The following is a 22,717-nucleotide window of genomic DNA, read 5'->3' on the forward strand; positions in this document are numbered from 1 at the left end:
CAGCCTGGGTATCATCCCTCGACCCATATCAGCACCTCGACTCCGTATCGGGCTGATATGGGGGTCTCGGGATGATACCCAGGCTGATATGGAAAAGGCCATGTATTAATCTCTATATATATAACGACATAATATTTTCATATTATTAATTTGTGTTTACAAAATATTTTTTTTAAGGAGTATCCATTGAAAAAATGATTTTTTTAAAACAAGTGATACGTAATGTTATTTTGCACTAGATAATGTCCCAATTTTCATAGATCGGTTAAAAACCCAAAAATAATTTGCATAATGGAAATTTAGGTGATAGCAATTATACGTTGGAATGATGTAAAAATTATGAAAATAAGCTGAAGATGTAGAAAGTTCGACAAGTTTTTAAATCGTGAACTTTTGGTTAATTTTACCGCGATGATGTATGAAATGCACTATATATGTCATCGTTAATATTTTGAGAAAAATGAAACCAATAAGACGTCGTGCGTGACATGACTTCTTTGTACGCCCTAAGCCCGTCTGGTAACAAAAATAATTCTGATATTTGATTCGATTAACAGCTATAATTGTTGACATTCACAGCATATGTATGCATTGTAGAAGTACACTGGGTTTATGTTACGACATTGAAAAAAAAAACACATTCTGAGCACCTGTTACACAGTACTGTTTTTGTAAGTACCGTGTTATACTGTGTGGTTGTTTATAAAATATAATTAATACAATTAACTAGAAAGGTCGCAGACTATTTCAAATATAGATTTTTAGACTTGTTATACTCTGTATATATGTTTACATCATATGTTTCACATGTATTTTAATTAAGAATTCGCATTTCTTGTATGAACTGAGAGGAACGAATGAAGAATTTAGGTCTGATAAGTCCATACTCTAATGTACATTTCCAAGTTTTCCTTTATTCCACAAAGTTACCACCAGGTATTAACTGACATGTGGAAGTCATCCCCAAAGCCGCTTACATCATACTTTCCTTTCATACTAAACCCATCTCTCGAGACGAAACCTGAATAGTTCACACCATGAGCACCATGGTAGCGTTTTACAAAATCTATTTTTCCAGTTATTGGATCAAACTTTCCTTTGATGGAGAATGTTCCGATTTCGTCATCTCCATTTCCTTCAACTGAATCAGCCTCGAACTGAAGATTAATTGAAAACACGTGTCTATCTCTATACTGCATGTAATAACCAAATCCAATGTCCTGACTTTGCTTCGATATAAGACTGAAATAGAAATATTTGATCATGATCTACATTTGTATTCATAGATTATCGTTGATCTTCTCAATGAGATTGTTTTTCTCGCTTGAGCCGGAACGGCAAAAGCGAGAAAAGTAATCGAGTTGAGATGACCATGGCAATGATAATCTGTTTATTGCTATTTTACATATAACGGTCAATTTCATGTCAATTTCATTAGCAACGCCATGTGCCTCCTTAGTTTCTAGCGATAAATATATATAATCGGGTTTTCTACACATTGATATCATAAAATATCAGCCGCGAGCCACAATGTGAACCTTTTTGGCGAGTGAGAGCAGCGAACGAGTTAAAAAGTTTCACGTTGTCAACTTGTGTCGAGCGGCTGTTATCTAATCGAAGAAAACCCGATTATCTATACTTATCGCTAGAAACTAAGGAGGTACGTTTATCGTTCTATTTCTGGTCTTTTCCTTCTTCCTAAGACAATTATAAAATTTTCGCTTGACGAAAGCCAGCTTGATAACGTCTCCTCTCGCATTGTGACTCGCTGATAATGCCTGGTCTCGTTTTGAAGCCTTGATACGAGAACTACGGAGCGACAAGGCAGGGTGATATAAGCGTTAGGGAAGGACGTTAATTTTCCATCTCAAGCGAGTAGCATGATATGAAAAATTATCACCAAAAAAAAAGATCAAAGGAAAAACGCACAATATATTAGTATAATTTAATTAAAAATATTGCATAACAACGTCCTTAGACTTGTTGACATTAGTGTTTAACGTCTGAGATAAATGTTTTTCTATTTTTCATGATTTTTTTGCAAATATAAAATAGTTGATGCATCGTTTTGATCATGGCATTGTTCATCCTCAATTGAACTGTTATTTTGAATATCCCTTGAAATCTCTTTATCTCATTTATAAAAATTATGACCATTTAACTAATTTTTTTAATAGTTATTCAGTAGTTACTTATCAAATATTTGCAACTGACATTAATTAACGTTCAATACATAAAAACGACATCAGTGGTTTCGTTTGAGCGTGGACGCTTCGAATGCCAGCTCATAATCCCAGAATGGAGCTCATATGTATGTATTGCTTCATCGCTTATCATGCGTCATTAATGAGTTGGAGAAAAGACTTGTCGGCTAGGGGTCAAAATATTGTGTACGAGTAGAGTGACATGATTTCATACAATCTGTTACCTTGTGAACTAGCATGTTAAACATCCGTTTTAGAATATCTGCCTAGAATGCAATGATTTATTAACCAGACTTAAGTTTTCGTCCTGAATATGCATTTAATTTGACACTGGATGTTCAACAGCCGTCCATTATCATCTTCCAGTGGAAGCCTTAAGTTTCTCCTCTTCCTTCTATACATAATTGGAACTGACCAAACGTAAATGCCATTGGATGTTTACCTAATCTGTTAATTTCCTGAATTTGCATGAAATCAATTGGCATCAGAAGTTAAGCAAGCAACAATTATTTTCTCATAGAATTCTCTGTCAATAAACATGATAAGATACATTATTCATTTTTACTGTGGAAATGTGTAATGAAATTGTTAACCACACCAGCAAATCTATAATCATGTAAAAGAAATTTGAGGTTTAAAATGGAACAAATTATATCTATGACCTCAGCACAATCTTTCATCGCAGAGAAGCATCTGACTAAGTTGTATAACATTCTTGTTAGGAAATATGATTTTTGTTCACTTACCATTTTCTATGTTCTATTGTCATACTCTATAAAAGCATCCTTCAAATTTCTCAACTGCTTCTTAATACACTCAAGCTTCTATAATATTGCTGTAAAATGATAAACAGTTATTTAATATTTTTAAGTTTGTTTTCTTAGCACATTTTGAATTTCAGAGAGTAAAAGTAAATCGTAAAATTCTTACATCAGAAAAAGTATCCATCAATTTATGTAAAGGGTGAACGTGTATCATGGTATGTTTTTCATGTTCTACAAAATAGGTTGCATAAATTATATATATTCCTATTTAAATTAAATATTCATATTTAAATTAAATATTCATATTTCTGTGATTTTGATGCCTTTTTACCATATGTTTACTGGAGTATTTTATTTTATATTAATGTTTGAACTTTCTTTTTATTATCTTGGAGGGGTAACAAAAATTAAATGGAAGCTCAAAAGTCTGTGTTGTTCATTATTCGGTTTGAATAGCATAAGTTGAATGGGCTTGCATGTACACAAAATGAAAGTATAACTTTGCTCGTCACCGGACGGATAAATATATAAAACTATTTTTAGATTCCTATTCATAGAAAAATTATATTATGCGTTTGGTTCAATACGCAGCAAAATAATACGTTATGTAAACATTCACGTAATAACGGTAAATATTACAATTCTGGTAAATACTGCATGAGCATTTCATTTCTCTTGTCTGTATATTGTTTGTCAAAGAATATGTATATGCCAGTTAAACAACAAAAGAACGACAACTCTAAATAGAAACGAACAATTTTAAAGAAATCCGTTGTTTTTGACACTTTTACAAAATAGTACAAGTTTTCGTAACAAATAAAACGTGTTTATTTACCTTAAAATTTTCTAGCTTCACCCTTCGTATACTAAATCAAACCATAATCATAGAGGATTTCCGCATTATTTGTGTAAACATGTTTGTTTAAGAGCGGTGATAGGACAAATTAAAGTACTATAAAAGTATGAACATCGGAGTCAACATGAGTGGTGTTGAGTGCAAACTAAAGTAAACATACCTGCACACAATTTTATTTGAATTGGTATTGTAAACTCTCGTTCTGATAAAGTGTAGAATGGTAAACATTCCAGTGAAAGACTAGTTGATAATTCAAAGCGCAAAGTCGTCACAGCAAAAAATTGAAATAGTCTTTCAAGTTCAAGACATCATAATTGAGGAAAAAACACACCTCAAACAAGGGTATTCTAAAGAGAGGCGAAATATACCAAAAGGACATTCAAACTCAAAAGCGGAAAATAAAAACACAATGTAAGAACGGCTACGCCATGGATAAAAAAGAAAAAGACAATAAACAGACAAACACAACGTAGAAAACTCAGTAAGGCCTAAGGGCTGAGCTACACGAACTCAACAAAAACTGGGGATGATCCCAGACACTCCTGAAGTGTTTACAGATCCTGCTCCACATGTGGCACTTCGTCGTATTGCTCAGGTTAGTATAAAAATCCAATAAGAAGTCTCTATAATTCGGTAGGTAACATTCGGTAAAAGGGGGGCTGCATGGTTTGTACATGCAAATCAAGGGTATTTTATTCAAATGATTTGCACCACGTGACTTTGTCCCCTTTGATCAAATTACCTCCCTTCATTATCATCTGTGAAACGGTTATTCCGTAACGGTCAACCAATTTGTGAGATGGCGTCCGTAAAATTTACGAAGGGATGATTTCTACTTCACCACTTGGAGCTCTTTGGTTTAATAGATTCCTTGTGAGCAGCAAGATATTCACAAACAGTTTGCCTTTATATAAGACAAAAACTGCGATTGTTACATGTATGCGTTCGGTATTGACCAAAGATTGGTGACTTCACTGCACAAGGCATATGATTTCACATCCAAATCCGGAAGGACGTGGCTTTGTATTTATTCATCTTACTGCCTTATGGACACTCTCTCAGCTTGTGGTTGTTTCATTGAATGTGAAATGAACATAATATCAGATAAAGTCCTGTAATGATTATTACATACGTATCTTGAATAAAAACATGCACAAACCCTATATGTTTGTATGTTGTTCTAGTTTTGTGTTGTCTCACCACTGTCCCCCGGTTAGGAGGATGGTTTAGCGCCATTTAACTAGTTGAACCCCGCCAAATTCTGTATGTGCATGTCCCAAGTCAGTTACCCTTAATTCCGTCAGTGGTTCATAGCCAGAATTTAGTAGTGCTTTTGCTAATTAATATTCATAATATGTAAATGAGAATAGACCACTTTCGAGTTCATCCGTCACCGGAAAAAACTCGTCAATTATACGCGCCTTTATCATCGTCATTTGTGCGTTTGGGGGCGTCGTCACTTCCTTCCAATGTTGAGCGAGTGGTTGGAAAACTATAATTCTATATTGTACGAATTATTCGGCAAATTGAATTCTCAAAATTGACAATCAACACTGCTGTCATTAGGGAAATGTCAGTAAGTACCTACAGAGCAAACCATTATTTCTAGTTTATCCTGCACAAAGACGATCACTAAGACGCTTGATGAACGTAAATAGTGCAGGGATACAGGCGAGCCCCTCTATCTGGTAAATGACGTCATAAAGGCGTGTATAATTGACGAGTTTTTGCCGGTGACGGATGAACTCGAAAGTGGTCTATTGTACCACGTGATAAAAGTTTGAACTGGACTGGCTTGATATCACTAAAATCTTTAAAATACGGATATTATAAGTTGCCCGTCACAGAGTCCTTATTTACAATCACTGTGATATTTACGTAAAGTTGTCAGGCGGTCAAAATCAAAACAATGCACGCGAATTTAGTGAATATATCATGTTTTCGTGAGTTTATTCTTCTTGAAATAGGGGCATTTTAACTTAACGTAGGAACCTAGAGTTCAACGACTACACATACAAGGTTTGGACTTGCTTATTCTTTGGACATTCAAGTTCCAAATTTCATCCCGGCAAACTGTTTTTCTAATGACCTTGCAAGCAAATTTTCAACACGAAGTTTGCAAATTTGACGTTTCAGCCATTTAAGCCTGTATTTTACACTGCAATGTTAAAAGACTCAGTCTCGCTTCGATTTTTAAAATAGCTCAGGAACCTTGATTTTTGAAACAACAGTCATTATGTTTCGTTTAAATGGTGTATATTGTTGTGTACACTTATTTTCTGCCCCGGCAACCTGTCTATCACTTAAATTAAAATTAAAACAGACATTTTTTTAAATTCCCTATCATTTTAATATAATTTCCGTGACCCGTATCCGATTTCTTTAGTATAAATTAAATATTCAAATAAGCAAAGTGGCGTTGATTTCTGGATATGTGTCATTTGTGTTGCATGTTGCCTGGTTTTTTTTTTTTTGTTCATTATTTTGTGCAAAAATTAGGTCGTTATAAGTTTTCACGTTTGAATTGTTTTATATTTGTCATTCCATGGCCTTTTATACATGTACCTGCCATACGGTATTGGCTTTGCATTGTTTAAGGCCGTGTGGTGAGCTGTAGATGTTAGTTGCTCTGTCCTATAGTCTATCGGGGATAGTGGCCTCATTGGCAATTGTACCAGATCTTATTTTCACATGAACCCTGCTATGTTATAGATCTGATTTGTAATATTCTAGCTCACACGGTACTAGTATGCATAAGGACATTTGCACTCCATGTTAACCTGTCATGTGTTTTCCCGCTATGTTCTACCTGTGGTAATATATCTATGCAATTGTATACCGAAAAAACATCATGTTAAATGTCAGTTTTCTCTGGTCCCGAAAATAATCTTTAAATACAGCTTTATGTTATTTTTCCTTATGTTGTTTAAATATATAGCTTTTAACAGTTATTTGGTTTTGCCCCATTATTGTTCATCTCGTAAATGTATGTGTTTTTATTCTACTGGGATCATCAACATATATGTTAATATTTTATATTTTACTTTTGTTTTGTCTTTTGCATAAAGAAAAGACATTTATCCGCCAGTGAGAAATCGTAAAAAATATCTACAATGAGTTGACAAACCTGCAAAACTTTGCCGGCAGAATTCATCGTCAATCTGCCCGTATATATCATCGATTACATTTTTGAATTTCCAACAAAGAAAGATTACGGTACAGTCATTAGATTCTCTTTTCTCATTTAAATTATGTAATAAAAATCAAGGTAAATTCTTTTCCTCCATACAACAGATTTGATTCGCCATATCATATTTGAATACATGAGACTCGACAGTTCACCTTTTTATAATCCGTGAAATTGATCAAATGCAGGTAAGTGTAAATGCTAATCTAGTAAAGGCATTTAATTCGTTTAAAATATAAATATGATACAATCTTTTTTAATAATTTCATAAAGACGTTCTTTAGCAGGCCTTCAAAATCAATATGTTTAAATGCCTCAATTGTTCCGGAGTATTTATACATAGTCGCACCGGCAGTGTCGCCAAGACAACATGACGCTTTGAGCAGTGGACGGTGTGTTATGATTTTAATTGTAAATTGAGCAACTGTGAAATATAAAAACGGCTAACGAGTGATTAAATGTTGGAATAATGTCTGAGGTAGGAAAAGTTTTCAGTTTTTAACACTTTTGGTGTAAAATTATATTCTAACTTCTCAAATAAATCTTAACTTTTAAATAAAGATATTATAAAGTGTTTTATACTAACTGTGACTTGCTACACATAACACATCTTTATTTATAATACCTGTGTAATTCAAAAAGAAAATGTTATGTTAAATTGCTAGGTCTTATACATTTCAAGCATAAACTATCATTAGAGTGAGCCATGTATTGATTTGTAGCTATATGCAATATATAGAATGTATATATGCCTATTATTCTTGAAGCCCATTAACGTGTAAGCTCAATTATTGGGTATTACATCTATGGCTCAATTATCACGTTTATTACTACTGTTAAAAAGCCTTCGTATATGGAAGTTGACAATGCATTTTGTTTGTTGTAACATTATCCAGATGCCTAACCAACCCCAAATTCGTAAGTTTTCGTATAACAAGGGTTGTTATAGAGAAAAGAGAAAGTGGAACTAACTTTGTTAAAAATTAAAATGCCCCCTCCCTCCCCTCTTTCTCAATTTAAACGCTTCCGTTTTACACGTTTGTCGCAGAGAGACAAAACAAATTTTGAACTAACTTCGTTTGTTCAATTTATATTATGTTGGGTTAATGTCTTTGACCTCTGATTTGTCAGTAGAATAGATGAATGTTAACACATTGAATAATGTTCTGGTCACCTAGTATGCATGGTATGTAAATTGATGCCCCTTTTATAGTCTAATAAGTATTGTTATAATGACTTGTTCTTAAACTTTTTAAGCTCGTACGAAGAAAAACAAAACATAAATTGAAAAAAGACGAAATGTACTGTATCTCCTATAGTTAAAAGGAGAACAATGTCTGGAATTATGTGTAGTGAGAGGAAGAGTCTGGGAAATGAATTAAAGATAAAAGAATTCATGGACTGTCTGTCAATTTTAATTGACCTACATGCTCATACCTAAAAAAATATTATCATAACGAATCAAGCTTAATATGCTTTGCACTCTGATTTCAACACATTCATACAATCACAAGCCTTCATTTGAACCGATGGGGCTGGGAAAGGGGGAAGAACATTTCCCTTCTAACCGATAGCCTCTTTTGTTCCGTTACTTAGATTTGATATACAGGTATACCATTAACTTAAAGTTTTTTTTTTTTTTTAAATTAATACACATGTACACAATACACATAATAAATGCATGACCAAGAAGAACTGTGCTGATTTAAATGCATTTTAATTTTTATCTTAAATCTGATAATCTTGAGATTTAACGATTAATGAGTTTAAATAAGTTTAATGCTACCAAATAACAATACACAAATATATTTAATCAAATTAAATAATATTTTGTCCATACATGTATAAAAAATTAACCTAATGAGGAGATTTGTTCACCTTAATTCAATTTTCAATATATATAAAATTGAGAATGGAAATGGGGAATGTGTCAAAGAGACAACAACCCGGCCATAGAAAAAAAAACAACAACAGAAGGTCACCAACAGGTCTTCAATGTAGCGAGAAATTCCCGCACCCGGAGGCGTCCTTCAGCTGGCCCCTAAACAAATATATACTAGTTCAGTGATAATGAACGCCATACTAATTTCCAAATTGTACACAAGAAACTAAAATTAATATATTTATTTAAAAAGCGAATGCTCCTTTTTTGTTGACCGAAGTACATTGTGTATATCTTCGGAAATCTTAAAGCAGACACAACTTCTCGTATTTTCTTCACTCTTTCTTAAAACGATAATTCAATGCATTGTCCCAAGGAAAACAATACAACGGGGAATATTAATGGAGCAAGAACGTCGTACACTCCCGGAGCATATAAGTTAGTATATTCTTTTAATGACTAAGTATGCCGTGAACCCTCAAACCATAATTTTTTACATTAAAAGGCTGTTTTATACTTGTACAAAAGGCTCGATAATGGAGATCATAAGTAAATTTACTTGATCAATCAAGTTTTGTTCCAAATATTTACCGATCTATTCAAAGTTCATTTCAGATCAAATAGGCACTGACGCTTTGTTTACAGTATAATTTATACGAACAACCCTCAAGTTTTTATTTATAAAAAGGTCATAAATTCAGAACATACTTAATTATAGACAGTTATTTTCACAAATGTTAATGTAGTTATAATGTAAAGCATGCGAACACTACAGAATCATATCCATGCATCGAAGATTTATAAAGATTTAACACTTTTTTCTGAATGTTGGATTGAGTGGTTTATCAACTAAAAAGTGCAGTCTTGACAAAATAGTGTTTACAATTAGTTGGTAAAATGTACTACCACCGAAAGATGGCTCTTGAACTGACACAATGTTCTACTATACTATAACTCCATTCGTTTTTGATGCGTTTTGTTATTTGATTTTGCCATGTGATTATGGACTTTCCGAATTGATTTTCCTCTGAGTTCAGTATTTTTGTGATTTTACTTTCTACTATACTGTACCGATTTATATATATATAGAAGTGCCTAGAAAATCAACCTAACGATGTTAGAGTAGATTTGATTCGTAATATATATAGTCGTATTGTGGCTCCTCGGGGAAAAGGGGGCCTTGCGGTTTTTCTGTATTCTGTTAGGTTTTTTTTCTGTTTGTTCTCAGACAATTATACCATAGACTAACGATAAAACTGTTACTTTGCTAGCTATAAGTGTGTCAAATGTGGAATGTTCCTCACTTATTTGAATGTACCGTTTTATTTTTGGATAAAATAAAATTTCCTCTACGAACGTTACCCGCATACTACTTAAGAACTGAGCCTTTGAAGGTTAAAAGTAGTGCGTCTTCTGTTAAAAGTAGTGTGTAAGTAGTGTGTCTTCTGTTGAAAGTTGTGTGTCTTCTGTTAAAAGTAGTGTGTCTTCTGTTAAAAGTACTTGTATGAGTCTCTTTGTTATTTGTTTTTGGATTTTCAGTGACCAAGTAGTCAAACTACTGTATCACTAGCATGTAAGCATTGAGAATGTGAGTTCGAATACCCCATATGGCAGGTTTGCTTGACTCCAATCTATATTGACTAGGATTGTTAGTTTTCTTTTCCTACCGAAGGTCGATAGGTGTCTCCGAATGTAAAATACAGAATCACTAGCATTTCAACTTTGAGATTGTGAGTTCGAATACTGCACATGGCAGGTGTGTTTGACTAAAATCTAAATTGACTAGGATTGTTACTTTTCCTACCGAAAATTGGTAGTTCTTTCCGGTCATCCCAGCTTCCTTCATAAATAAAAACACAAACCAATCAATCAACCAATCAATCAATCAATCAATCAATTAATAATAGTTATGTATCTATTTGAACATAGAGGCACATTACACAGTTAACAATACAATAACCGTTTGAAATCACAATATTATGACAAACTTTACTGTCATTGAAAACACATTGCTTAAATCAATCAAATGTCAGGCCTGGGTAAACCAAATGGAAGTCCATTGGAATATATTTTTTTATTTCTGACATAGCACTGTTATCTCGTAGACAAGAACAAGGGCTTTGCGCTTATTTTTCTTTGCTTTGTTTATAAACACACGGCATACTCTTTTATGCCAACTTTTACATAGTGCCTTATAGTGATTAGTGATAATGCTTTTGAATGCCTCATTACCTTGCATACTTAACTGCTCTTATAGAAAAAGGAAAAGGGTGGCCGAAGAGCAAGGTCAAGGTCAAGCAGTTCAAGCTCGTCAAGTGATGATGAAAACAAAAAACTTACGAAAGATGAAAGAAGGGAAAAGAAGTTAAAGAAGAAAAACGAAAGAAAACACTCAAGATCTAGCAGCTCGAGTTCCTCTAGTTCAGATGACGAACGCAAAAAGCTTTCGAAAGAAGAAAGAAATAAGAAGAAAAAAGATAAAACAGCGACGGACAAGAAACAAAAGGAATCTGATAGAAAACAGGGAAAACCCAAAAAGGAGTTGAAGAAGAAAAAGGAACGAAAACGATCAAGGTCAAGTTCAAGCAGTTCGAGTTCATCTAGCTCGTCCAGTTCAGACGACGAAAACAAAAAGGAAAAAAGAAAGAGTGGAAAAAAAGATAAGAAAGCGACGAAAAACAAACAAAAGGAAAAAGACAAAAAAGATTTAAAGAAGAAAAGAGAAAGAAAACGATCAAGGTCAAGCAGTTCGAGTTCATCCAGTTCGTCCAGTACAGACGACGAAAAGAAAAAAGAAGGAAAACAGAAAAGAAAAAAAGATAAGAAAGCGATGAAAAACAAACAGGGGAAAACCAAAAATGATAAGAATGCGAAAGCAACAGCAACGTCCAAAAAGGTAGACTTGAAATGCAGTGTGCAGTTGTACAGGGATCACAGACACTACTTTGAATTTGGATAATGCACTAATACACCTTTCAATGCTTGGTAATTTTTGGTAACAAATTAATCATGCGCGATCAATACAGACCTGTATTTATATATGGTGCTATGCAATTTTCTTTGCAGTATATATTTTTGACTACTTCCTTTCTATGCTTTGCAAGACTTTGGCATTTGACTAGTTGCTCTCTATGCTTTGCAACGCTTTGTCATTTGACTAGTTGCTTTCTAAGCTTTGTAACGCTTTGTCATTTGACTAGTTGCTTTCTATGCTTTGTAAGGCTTTGTTATATGACTATCTGCTTTATATGCTTTGCAATGCTTTGCTATTTCGCACGTGCTGTATATTACTGCTGATTTGACTCGCTATGGTAATAAATATATTATTGAAAATTTTCACCTAGTTTTTTATGCCCCACCTACGATAGTAGAGGGGCATTATGTTTTCTGGTCTGTGCGTCCGTTCGTCCGTCCGTCTGTTCGTTCGTCCGTTCGTCCGTCTGTACCGCTTCAGGTTAAAGTTTTTGGTCAAGGTAGTTTTTGATGAAATTGAAGTCCAATCGACTTCAAACTTAGTATACATGTTCCCTATGATATGATCTTTCTAATTTTAATGCCAAATTAGAGGGTTTACCACAATTTCACGGTCCACTGAACATAGAAAATGATAGTGCAAGTGGGGCATTCGTGTACTGGGGACACATTCTTGTTTCTATCTTAATCGAATGCACAGAACTTTATAATCATTTTACTCAAAACATAGAGACAGAAAGACGAATAAGAATATACGCATATATATACATATAGAAAACAGATACGAACCGAAATATAAGTTTGTGTATATACCGACCAACAATTTTTGTCTGGCTGTAGCAGGATTATTCTTTTTCATATTTTGAAAATTATTTTAAATACTTCATAACAATAAATTGATAATGGAAACGAGGAATACTTCAAAGAGACAACAACCAGACGAAAGAATAGAAAACATCCCATAGCCACCAATGGATCATCAATGGAGCGCGAAAATCCCGCACCCGGAAGCGGGCTTTTGCTTGCCCAATAAAAAATAATGTAAAGAGCTGAATATAACATTTTCAATTGAAAGATTGCATGGGTCCTAGGTATATCGTTTATATTTTAAGACATATGTCAATAGAAAAAAGTGAATGTCATTTTTTTTTTAATTTGAAAATGTAGACTTAAATATCCTGCTTATATGTTAACATGGTCGTTAAACATACCTGAATAATTTAATCAGGTATAATTTGAACAGATCAAGTTCATTCTCGAATATCATCAGATCACATCAATTAGTGAACATTGAACATGTAAACTAACTGTTAATAAAGATTGAAAGGATTTGAAATATTCAATTTTAAAATTTTCAATTTTAACGGCAGTCGGGTTTAGTCTGGTTCAAAAACTAGCTTTTTTTTTATTATTACATTATACTTTTAAACTTTTTTTCTCTCACACATTAAGTCTATGAAAATGAAATATTCTTAGACATTCGTACTTGATACTCTATTGTTAAGTTATCACTATTGTTTGTAGTTAGTTGAATTGCAGCCTCATTTGGGTCTATTTTATTAGGATTTTTGTGTTAGCAGTTTATACTTAGTACAAGTGACTGCATGTGCATTTAAGATTAATTTTTATCAATACATAGATAACTCGGGTTCAATGAGCATATTGTCCAAACATTAGAAAATCAGAGATTATAAACTAAAATAGAAAAAGAAATCAAAAATAAACAAATGGAAAAAAAAAGAAGGTAAAATGTCTCGAAAATGGGCCGAAGTATGATATTGAGTGTTTTTCATTCCAAGCCATATGAAATGACAAAAGTTTCAAGTAGAATGTTAACATATTTTAATAAGATAACTTTATTTTTTCGTGAACGTAGATGATGTATCATTTCAGTGATGCTACTTTCAACGTAAGACACACATTTTTATATGGCATGCATTTTTGAAACATTACCATTGAGGGGGGGGGGGGGGGGGGGGGGGAGACCGCCCCCTTTTGGTCATAATTTGTGTTTAAGTTAATTTTTCCGAACTGCGACAAACCCATCCCCGACTTTTAAGGAACAATTTTTCTATTGTCCACTCATGCCTTCCTTTGTTTTTATTCAAATATCCGCTACTGGATACACGAAAACAACATAATTATACAGGTATATATTTGTTTACATGTATCTAATTCGTTTTCTATTTTGACTACAATTGTGGTAACTTTGGCGTAACTTATTTTTAATATTGCGTGACTATTATATTTATTATTTCATTGAGTGATTTCAATTTGATTACATAATTTAAAGTTTTTAACATTTCAAATTATGTATTTGAATAGAAATATAGATCTGTTTTCTAATTAATTATTAAATAATACTTATTTTTCATTCTAAGGTTCTACTTCGCATAATACTCGACGGATACCAAAGTAAAAACCGTGATAACTATTTATTTATTATTCAATTTTATAGAAATTTTAAGAGGTAATAATTGTGCAACAAAAGCATGCAATTAAAAAGGAAAGAAGGTATACATTTGGCACAACATTGCAATACCAAAGTGAAAGTGGAATTAAACATATATCGATTAATTTAAAAATGAATGTGCAAGAATATATATATGCCAATAATCTGTTTTCTTTTAATATATTGCACTAATACAGTGAACACAACTTTATCAGATAAGTGTGTATCATTTGGTTTGTTGAAATTATCAAATGACTGCTTGACGGAAACCATATTTACATTTGGAAAAAAACCCCACTAAAACAAACTTCAATGAAGCTATGATAGACAACCATCACTACAACGAACTACCAAGTGGTTGTGGTTGGTCCTTATCTCTTCATCAGACTGCAGCGTAGCTTTGATTGAAACTCATCGCTGCAACGAACACCAAAGTGGCTATGATTAACCATCATCACTACATTAAACTACAAAGTAGCTCTGATTGACCTATAGCTACAACGAACAACAATATGGCTTTGACTGATTCCATCGCTACAACGACCAATATTGACCCCATCGCTACAACAAACTACACAATTGCTCATTGTTGAAGGCCGTACGGTGACCTATATTTGTTAATGTCTGTGTTATTGTGGTTTCTTGTAGACTAAGAGAGTTGTCTCATTGGCAATCATACCACATCTTCTCTTTTATTCATACAAAGTAGTTATATATGACCCTTATCGCTTAAAAAAAATCCGACTAAGTGGCTATGATTAAACATCATCGCGTCAACGAACAACGAAGTAGCTATGATTGACCCTCCTCGCTAAAACAAACTACAAAGTAGCTGTGATTGGTCGTTATCTCTATACAGACTGTAATATATTTGAAGGCCGTACATTGACCTATAATGATTTACTTTTATAAATTGTTATTTGGATCGAGAGTCGTCTCTATGGCACTTATACCGCATCTTCCTATATCTATGTAATATAGCTGTGATGGACCCTCATCGCTTTAACAAAATACAATATAGCTATATGATTGACCCTCGTCGCTTTAACAAACTACAATGTAGTTGTGATGGACCCTCATCGCTTTAACAAACTACAATATAGCTATGATTGACCCCCATCGCTTTAACAAACTACAATATAGCTGTGATTAACCCTGATCGCTTAAAAAACTAAAAAGTAGCTACGATTGACCCTAATCGCTTAAGCAAAATGCAAAGTAGCTACAATTGACCATCATCACTTAAACAAACTACAATATAGCTGTTATTGATCCTCGTTGCTTAAACAAACTACGAAGTAGCTATGATTGATCCTCGTCGCTTAAACAAATTACAATATAGCTGTGATTGACCCCCATCGCTTTAACAAACTACAATATAGCTATGATTGACCCCCATCACTTTAACAAACTACAATATAGCTATGATTGACCCTCGTCGCTTTAACAAACTACAATGTAGTTGTGATGGACCCTCATCGCTTTAACAAACTTCAATATAGCTATGATTGACCCCCATCGCTTTAACAAACTACAATATAGCTGGGATTAACCCTGATCGCTTAAAAAACTAAAAAGTAGCTACGATTGACCCTAATCGCTTAAGCAAAATGCAAAGTAGCTACAATTGACCATCATCACTTAAACAAACTACAATATAGCTGTTATTGGTCCTCGTCGCTTAAACAAACTACGAAGTAGCTATGATTGATCCTCGTCGCTTAAACAAACTAAGATATAGCTGTGATTGACCCCCATCGCTTTAACAAACTACAATATAGCTATGATTGACCCCCATCACTTTAACAAACTACAAGATAGATGTGATTAACCCTGATCGCTTAAAAAACTAAAAAGTAGCTACGATTGACCCTAATCGCTTAAACAAACTGCAAAGTAGCTACAATTGACCATCATCACTTAAACAAACTACAATATATCTGTTATTGAACTTCATCGTTGTAACAAACTACAATATAGCTGTGATTTACCCTCATGGCTTAAACAAACTACTGTTACAATATAGATGTGATCTACCCTCATCACTTAAACAAACTACAATAAAGCTACGATTGACCCTCGTCGCTTCAACAAACTTCAATATACATGTAGCTACGATTGACCCTCCTCGCTTAAACAAACTTCTTAATTTACGTTTTTTGATTGAGTAAAGCCTGCCAATTGATATTTTATCGTGTGTTTTTCTATGTTGTGATGTTATGCTATTGTTTCAGAAAAAAGAGAGAAGGTTTGGTACCATTAAAACGTTTAATCCCGCTGCAAATGTTTGCCCCTGTCCTAAGTCAGGAATCTGATGTACAGTAGTTGTCGTTTGTTTATGTAATTTATACGTGTTATTCGTTTCTCGTTTTTATATATAGATTAGACCGTTGGTTTTCACGTTTGAATGGTTTTACACTAGTAATTGTGGGGCCCTTTATAGCTTGTTGTTCGATGTGAGCCAAGGCTCCGTGTTGAAGGCCGTACATTGACTTATAATGGTTTACTTTTATAAATTGTTATTTGGATGGAGAGTTGTCTCATTTGCACTCACACCACATCTTCCTATATCTATATACAATATAGCTACAATTGACCCTCATCGCTTTAACAAACTACAATATAGCTACGATTGTCCCTCATCGCTTAAACAAACAATAAAGTAGCTTTGATTTTCCCTCATCGCTCAAAAAAACTACAAAGTAGCTCTGATTTTCCCTCATCGCTTAAGGATGTCTGCTTGTCATGTTTTGGAATTTTTGTCCGATTTTCTGAATCCTCTGGTTTTATCCATTTGAATGCCTTAAAAAGTTTTCCCCATGAACCCCCATTTTTCTTTTTATAAAGATTTTACATGTATAATAATAAGTCATTTGTAAAAGTCTTATAAACTTTTATTTATTTTTTAATAGTATTTGAGATTTTTAACTGGTCAATGATAAAACTATGAAAAATCAAGAGAGAACATTTCCCCGCCAAAATTCCGATGGCTAATATCTCGAAAACAAGCACATTTACCCCTATATTTTTTTTTTGCATTTTTGATTCCTCAATTTATTCCCTATCAATACTTACTAGTTTTATGAAAAGTTATTTATTTTGAAACTGAGCAGCGAACATCCTTAAACAAACTACAAATGACTCTCATCGCTTAAACAAACCACCATATAGCTTTGATTGACCCTGGTCGCTTAAACAAACTGCAATATAGCTGTGATTGACCCTCGTCGTTTAAATAAACTACTATATAGCTGTGATTGACCCCAATCGCTTAAACGAACTATAATATAGCTGTGATTGACCCCCATCAATTAACTTGCGTGTTTAAATGCTATAATACCCTTCTTCAATCGTTTCATACCGGAATCAATTTTCAAAATATTTTTCTTACACATTTACAAACTCGTTAGGTCCAGGAAATTGACATTGATCGTTGTCGATATCGTGTAATATACACCATATCAGTTTCACTAGATAGTATTGTGATGTTTACAGCAGCACTGAAATCGATCAGCCTTTTCATTTCCCGTTTTATCGCCCAGAAACACATGAGGGTTCTGTATATCAAAGCAATCAATTTTCTTCTTTAGTGGTTTATCAATGAAGTCGTTCGATTTTATTTCTTGTTCATGTTAGTATATTCATAGAAAATCAATTAGAATTGTAAAAGATTCTATTTGCCACGGTTGCTGCTATGAAAGAACATAATTAAGCATGAATTCAATCTTGTTTCTTTTCTAATTTAATTGCATGCATACATGTTGTGTTTTTTGATTTTCACAATGCAAGTAATTATCTTTTATGCCAGACAATGCAAAACTGTTAAGTAATTTAAAATGTCCTTATCAAGAAAGGAATTTACGATAACATTATATAATTGTGATATTTAGATTACAGCAAAATGCCTTGAGTGTGTAAGTAATATCTTTGGTTAGTTAGCTGAACCGTGAAATAATCATAAGGTTAACTGTACCATACCCTCCTTTCAGTGAAGTCTAGTCTTACATACAGATAGATTGGTTATCGGTCAGACTAGTCTTCTCTAAAAGGAGGGTGGTATACGTAAAAATGAGAATGGAAATTGGGAATGGGTCAAAGAGACAACAACCCGACCACAGAACAGACAACCTATCAATGGCTTCACGGTTCAGCTAGAAAACAAGCTGACCAAACTACCTTTACCTACACACTCAAGGCGTTTTGCTGTAAATGCTTAAATAGGTTAAGTATTCCTCGGATCTTTCATTTCCCAGCCGCCGTCGAATTTATAACAGCGACAGTCCAGTGGCAAATATTTCATACATTTCCGGACGCAATACTAGGTTACGAGAAAAGTGGTGCATTAACGATTTATCCGATTAATTTTGGCAATTTGTGAATTGGGAACGTGGCCTTAAATGAAGTAAATTTACTAAGAAATTCGAAATGTTTTTTCTTTTTTTTTTAGTCCTTCACAGTCAACCTAAGTTGTCTAAAGTTCAGATTTATTTGGTGATTTTTGTTTATTTCCCAAAATTTAGCAAATTTTTATACTTTTTATTTATAGTTGTATTTAGAGCAATATTAAAGATTTAATGAAAAAAATATACCAAAACAATAAAAAGAAAAATATATTATTACTGCTATGCCATCACAACATCCCACTATGACAGTTTCCTAAGCAACAAAACAACTACAGTGCACACACGTTGGTACATAATTATTCTCCCAATGTCAATGTTGTCAAAACAATTAAGTTTGACATTTTAAAGTGAAAACCAAACAATCTTTATTTAAATTTTCTTTAAATCTTCGATAGGTAAATCTTTTAATATAAACAGTCTTTCTTTAAACATTTTAATGATTTCACCGAGGGAGATGAGGTTAAAGATATAAATTTTGTATAATGTCCCTTGCTTTGAACAATAGAGATCTGTCGAAATCCGCTTTGTAAAATAAGTACTACTTTGTTATTTAGAGGGCTTGAACCCATTTTATACGGTATATACTGTATGTATAGCAGGTATGAACTCTGGTATATTAAATATCAGTTTCAGCTTATTTTATAATTCTACGTTTTACAGCAGTTAAAACGCTCCATTAATCATTAAATATATTGCGGAAAACACTGAATGTATTGTTTGAGTATTTACAAAAGAAAACATTCACCTGTTGTAAAACAATGTAAAATGCAAAACACACGTTCATACATTCGTTCAAAAGTTTAGCAGAATGTAATAACATAATGGATATTGCGATACATTCTGAAGAATTATCCACACTTGCATGAGAAAGGCCAAAATTCGGCATAGCACTGTTCATACAAGAAATTCACAGACAATTCCGACATTTTCCATTCATATCAAAACAGAGAATGTTAAAATGTGATTTGCCATATAAGTGTACTTAAAAACCTTGCATTCACGTTTTAAGAGTACCACTTTATACACTTCAAAACTAGCTGTTTGAATTCCCTCTCATTCTTATATGTACTTAAAATATTTGCGTGATTGCAGCATAAATACAGAGACTTTCTATATTTTAGCGACTGTGCATCATATTTGTTTAAAAGCAACTCAATCCTTATAGAGTTTAGAAAATGCAGAGACTATTGAAACGAACACGAAAACATTAGTTATCCTGTCAATTTTTCATACTGTAGGTCCAATATTGAATTTAAAGTTGGTGCTTTTTAAAGGAGGACATCTTTATTATAGCGTTGTTGTCATGAAGGACACGAAAACAAACCTGTATACATGCAATTTGACAAACGACAACATTAGGTAATGACACACTCGAGTACTGTATCGTGTGTTGGGAACTGCAATATGACAGATGGGAACTTCATTTTCTTACAATCCATATATTTTTTGTAAAGAAAACAGTATACTCATTATTTAACCATATGTGAAATAAAAGATTGATAAATGATTTTTTTTTGTATCTATAAACAGTAAAATCAGAAACGGGATAATATTCAAATAATCACTAAACGACGCATGGTTCGAAAGTTAAACATTTGATGTCATTAAATAGGCCATCAAATCATTAGCAGACTGCTACGGAATAATTTATATGAGTTGAATTGTCACATTGTAATGCTACGTGAGGTCAAACAAACAACGATCAAACAATCAATCACTCAATAAACTTATTTAAAGGAATATTTTCGCTCGTTTTGCAGAATGAGGAAATTGAAAGTGTCCAATTAGCACTGTAGTTGTTTTGTTGCTTAGGAAACTGACATAGTGTGGTACTGTGATGGCATATCAGTATTAATTTCGTCTTTTTATTGTTTTTGGTATATTGTATGGTAAAGGCGAATTTTGTGTAGAATCAAAAAGAAACGCGAAACTACGTATATGCACATACTAGTAAATATCAATAGCATAAGATAGAGACTTATTGTGTCAATCAATGGCCCTTGCCAAGCAGCATGGTATTCATACACAAACACACATCATACTATTATTTCACAAAACTTTATCAACACGATCATATAAATGACACATATAACAAAGTGACAAAACCTTTGGTAAACGAGCAAAAATCTTTGAATTAATTTAAATGACTCTGTAATAATATCCTATGGCGATGAACATGTGTAATTTATAAAAACGTCGTATCTGGTATCTTTCTTTACAAGATAAATTAAAGGACTTGATAGCATGTCGAGAGGTCTTGATACAGATTTGACATGAACAAATAAAATGTATAAGATACCGATAGTGTAACATTTTATACGTGGTGCATACTTTAAAACTATAGCTTGGTTAGTTATGATCTTAAATACGCTGCGTTAAAAATTACCATTGAAAGTTCCTTTTCGGATTGAAGGCTTTTTCTAACGCTAAGGCTGGAAGAGTATCTATCCTCTGCGCCAAAAAAACTACTATTGAAAGTTCCTTATCTGACTGCGGTAACTTCCCGACCGTGCAACGGCTGTATAGCCAGTCACGGTCGTTAAAAACTTCCATTTGTTTGTCTGACTTAGGGCTCTTTCTCACGATAATGCTTGAAGAGCATCTTTCAGATGGTGAATCGAAAGATTGTTCAAACATTGAGGTTCGTCATAATGTTAGCTCTTTCAGTTTACCATGTAAACAAGTAAAACAAGTAGCGAAAAGAACCACACTGACAGGATTATATATAATCAGATACATTTCTTTGACTTATTATCCTGAGTATGTAAGGCATTTATACATTGTTGTTTTTAACTCAACCAATTGTATGATGAGTTGAATACTAGTATCATATTGTTGAAAAACAAACACTTACAGCCTTTGATGCCGTGAAATATTTTTCTATATCTTAATTACTGGATAAGTTATTCTATGATTATTGGAATTAGTCATTTTTAAAATAACTAAAATTGAGATCAATGTATGCAAACAGGTTTCATCGCAAGTAAATATAGGCCCATGGATTGAAATTAGAAACGCATACTATGAAAGCATTGGAGACTTCACAAGAACTGTAAAGCACTAAAGTCCTTCAAACCAGAAGACTGATGGATTTAAACGACTTTTTCTTTTGACCATTTGTATCTATTGTCTGTCCAAACTAGATATTATTGTTTAATCTTTTATTTTCTGACACAAATGATAGTTTTCCTCTCAGCCATTTTGAAACAAACACATTGATGTTGATTCTAACCATATGTTCAGAACTGTATCAAACGATTTGCGTTGCTTCATCGTAACCGAGTATTCAAGTATCAATTTATTATATAGGCTATGTATTGTAAACCTTTGTTGATAATTCCCTTTAAATTGTTTAACACATTTGTATTACTTTTACTATATGTTAATTTTGTACTTTTTACAAAAGAAAATGTCGTTTCATGTTTAAAGTAAATGTATCAATCACATTTCAATGACTTTGAATAACTGAAACATCAAGTAAAGAAAATTGTTTACATACATTTTAGATACGCCATATTTATAAAATTAAGGTTTATCCATGTTGAGAAAGGTTAACGCGAGAGGTTAACCAGAGTGCGAGACAGTCTCTCAATTATGTCAGGAAAAATGAAGCATTGATGATTGTTTGTGTGTACACATGTCTTTCATACTTTAACATTACCGATTTCTCGATTTTTAGATAAGTTAGACACTTTTGAAAACACAACTTTATTTATAAATAATTCATGAATGTGCAACGGATGTTACAATTTGTTATATCACTGTCACAAGTAAGGTAAGTGTTGAGCGCTCCAAAACCTATTTAACCCTGCAACGTTCTAGATGAGCTTGTCATGAGTAAGGAGCCTGTAATCTGTTTGTTGGTTACTGTCTGGCATTATTGTTTTCTCGTTTATTGATTCCTCATTGGAAATCATACCACATATCTTTATTTTCACAAATAAAAAGTGTCAAAACATTTATATAAACTACACTTCTCTTGAACTGAATTTTAAT

The 22,717-nt window shown here is 33.2% G+C and overlaps 2 protein-coding genes across 2 annotated transcripts; one reads left to right on the plus strand and one right to left on the minus strand.

The window, feature by feature from the left end:
• Positions 1 to 540: 540 nt before the first annotated feature.
• Positions 541 to 3,947, minus strand: LOC139504935 (uncharacterized). The gene is made up of 3 exons (XM_071294815.1): positions 3,804 to 3,947; positions 2,951 to 3,039; positions 541 to 1,242 (listed from the first exon to the last, which is right to left on the minus strand). The coding sequence occupies exons 2-3, from the start codon at positions 2,971 to 2,973 to the stop codon at positions 927 to 929; spliced, it is 339 nt and encodes a 112-aa protein (XP_071150916.1). The 5' UTR covers positions 2,974 to 3,039; positions 3,804 to 3,947; the 3' UTR covers positions 541 to 926.
• Positions 3,948 to 7,362: 3,415 nt separating this feature from the next.
• LOC139504936 (uncharacterized protein DDB_G0286299-like) lies at positions 7,363 to 11,936 on the plus strand. Its single transcript, XM_071294816.1, has 2 exons — positions 7,363 to 7,489; positions 11,151 to 11,936. The coding sequence occupies exons 1-2, from the start codon at positions 7,481 to 7,483 to the stop codon at positions 11,850 to 11,852; spliced, it is 711 nt and encodes a 236-aa protein (XP_071150917.1). The 5' UTR covers positions 7,363 to 7,480; the 3' UTR covers positions 11,853 to 11,936.
• The last annotated feature ends 10,781 nt before the right edge of the window (positions 11,937 to 22,717 follow it).

The sequence above is a fragment of the Mytilus edulis genome, unplaced genomic scaffold, assembly GCF_963676685.1.
Source record: "Mytilus edulis unplaced genomic scaffold, xbMytEdul2.2 SCAFFOLD_1632, whole genome shotgun sequence".
NCBI lineage: Eukaryota > Metazoa > Mollusca > Bivalvia > Mytilida > Mytilidae > Mytilus > Mytilus edulis.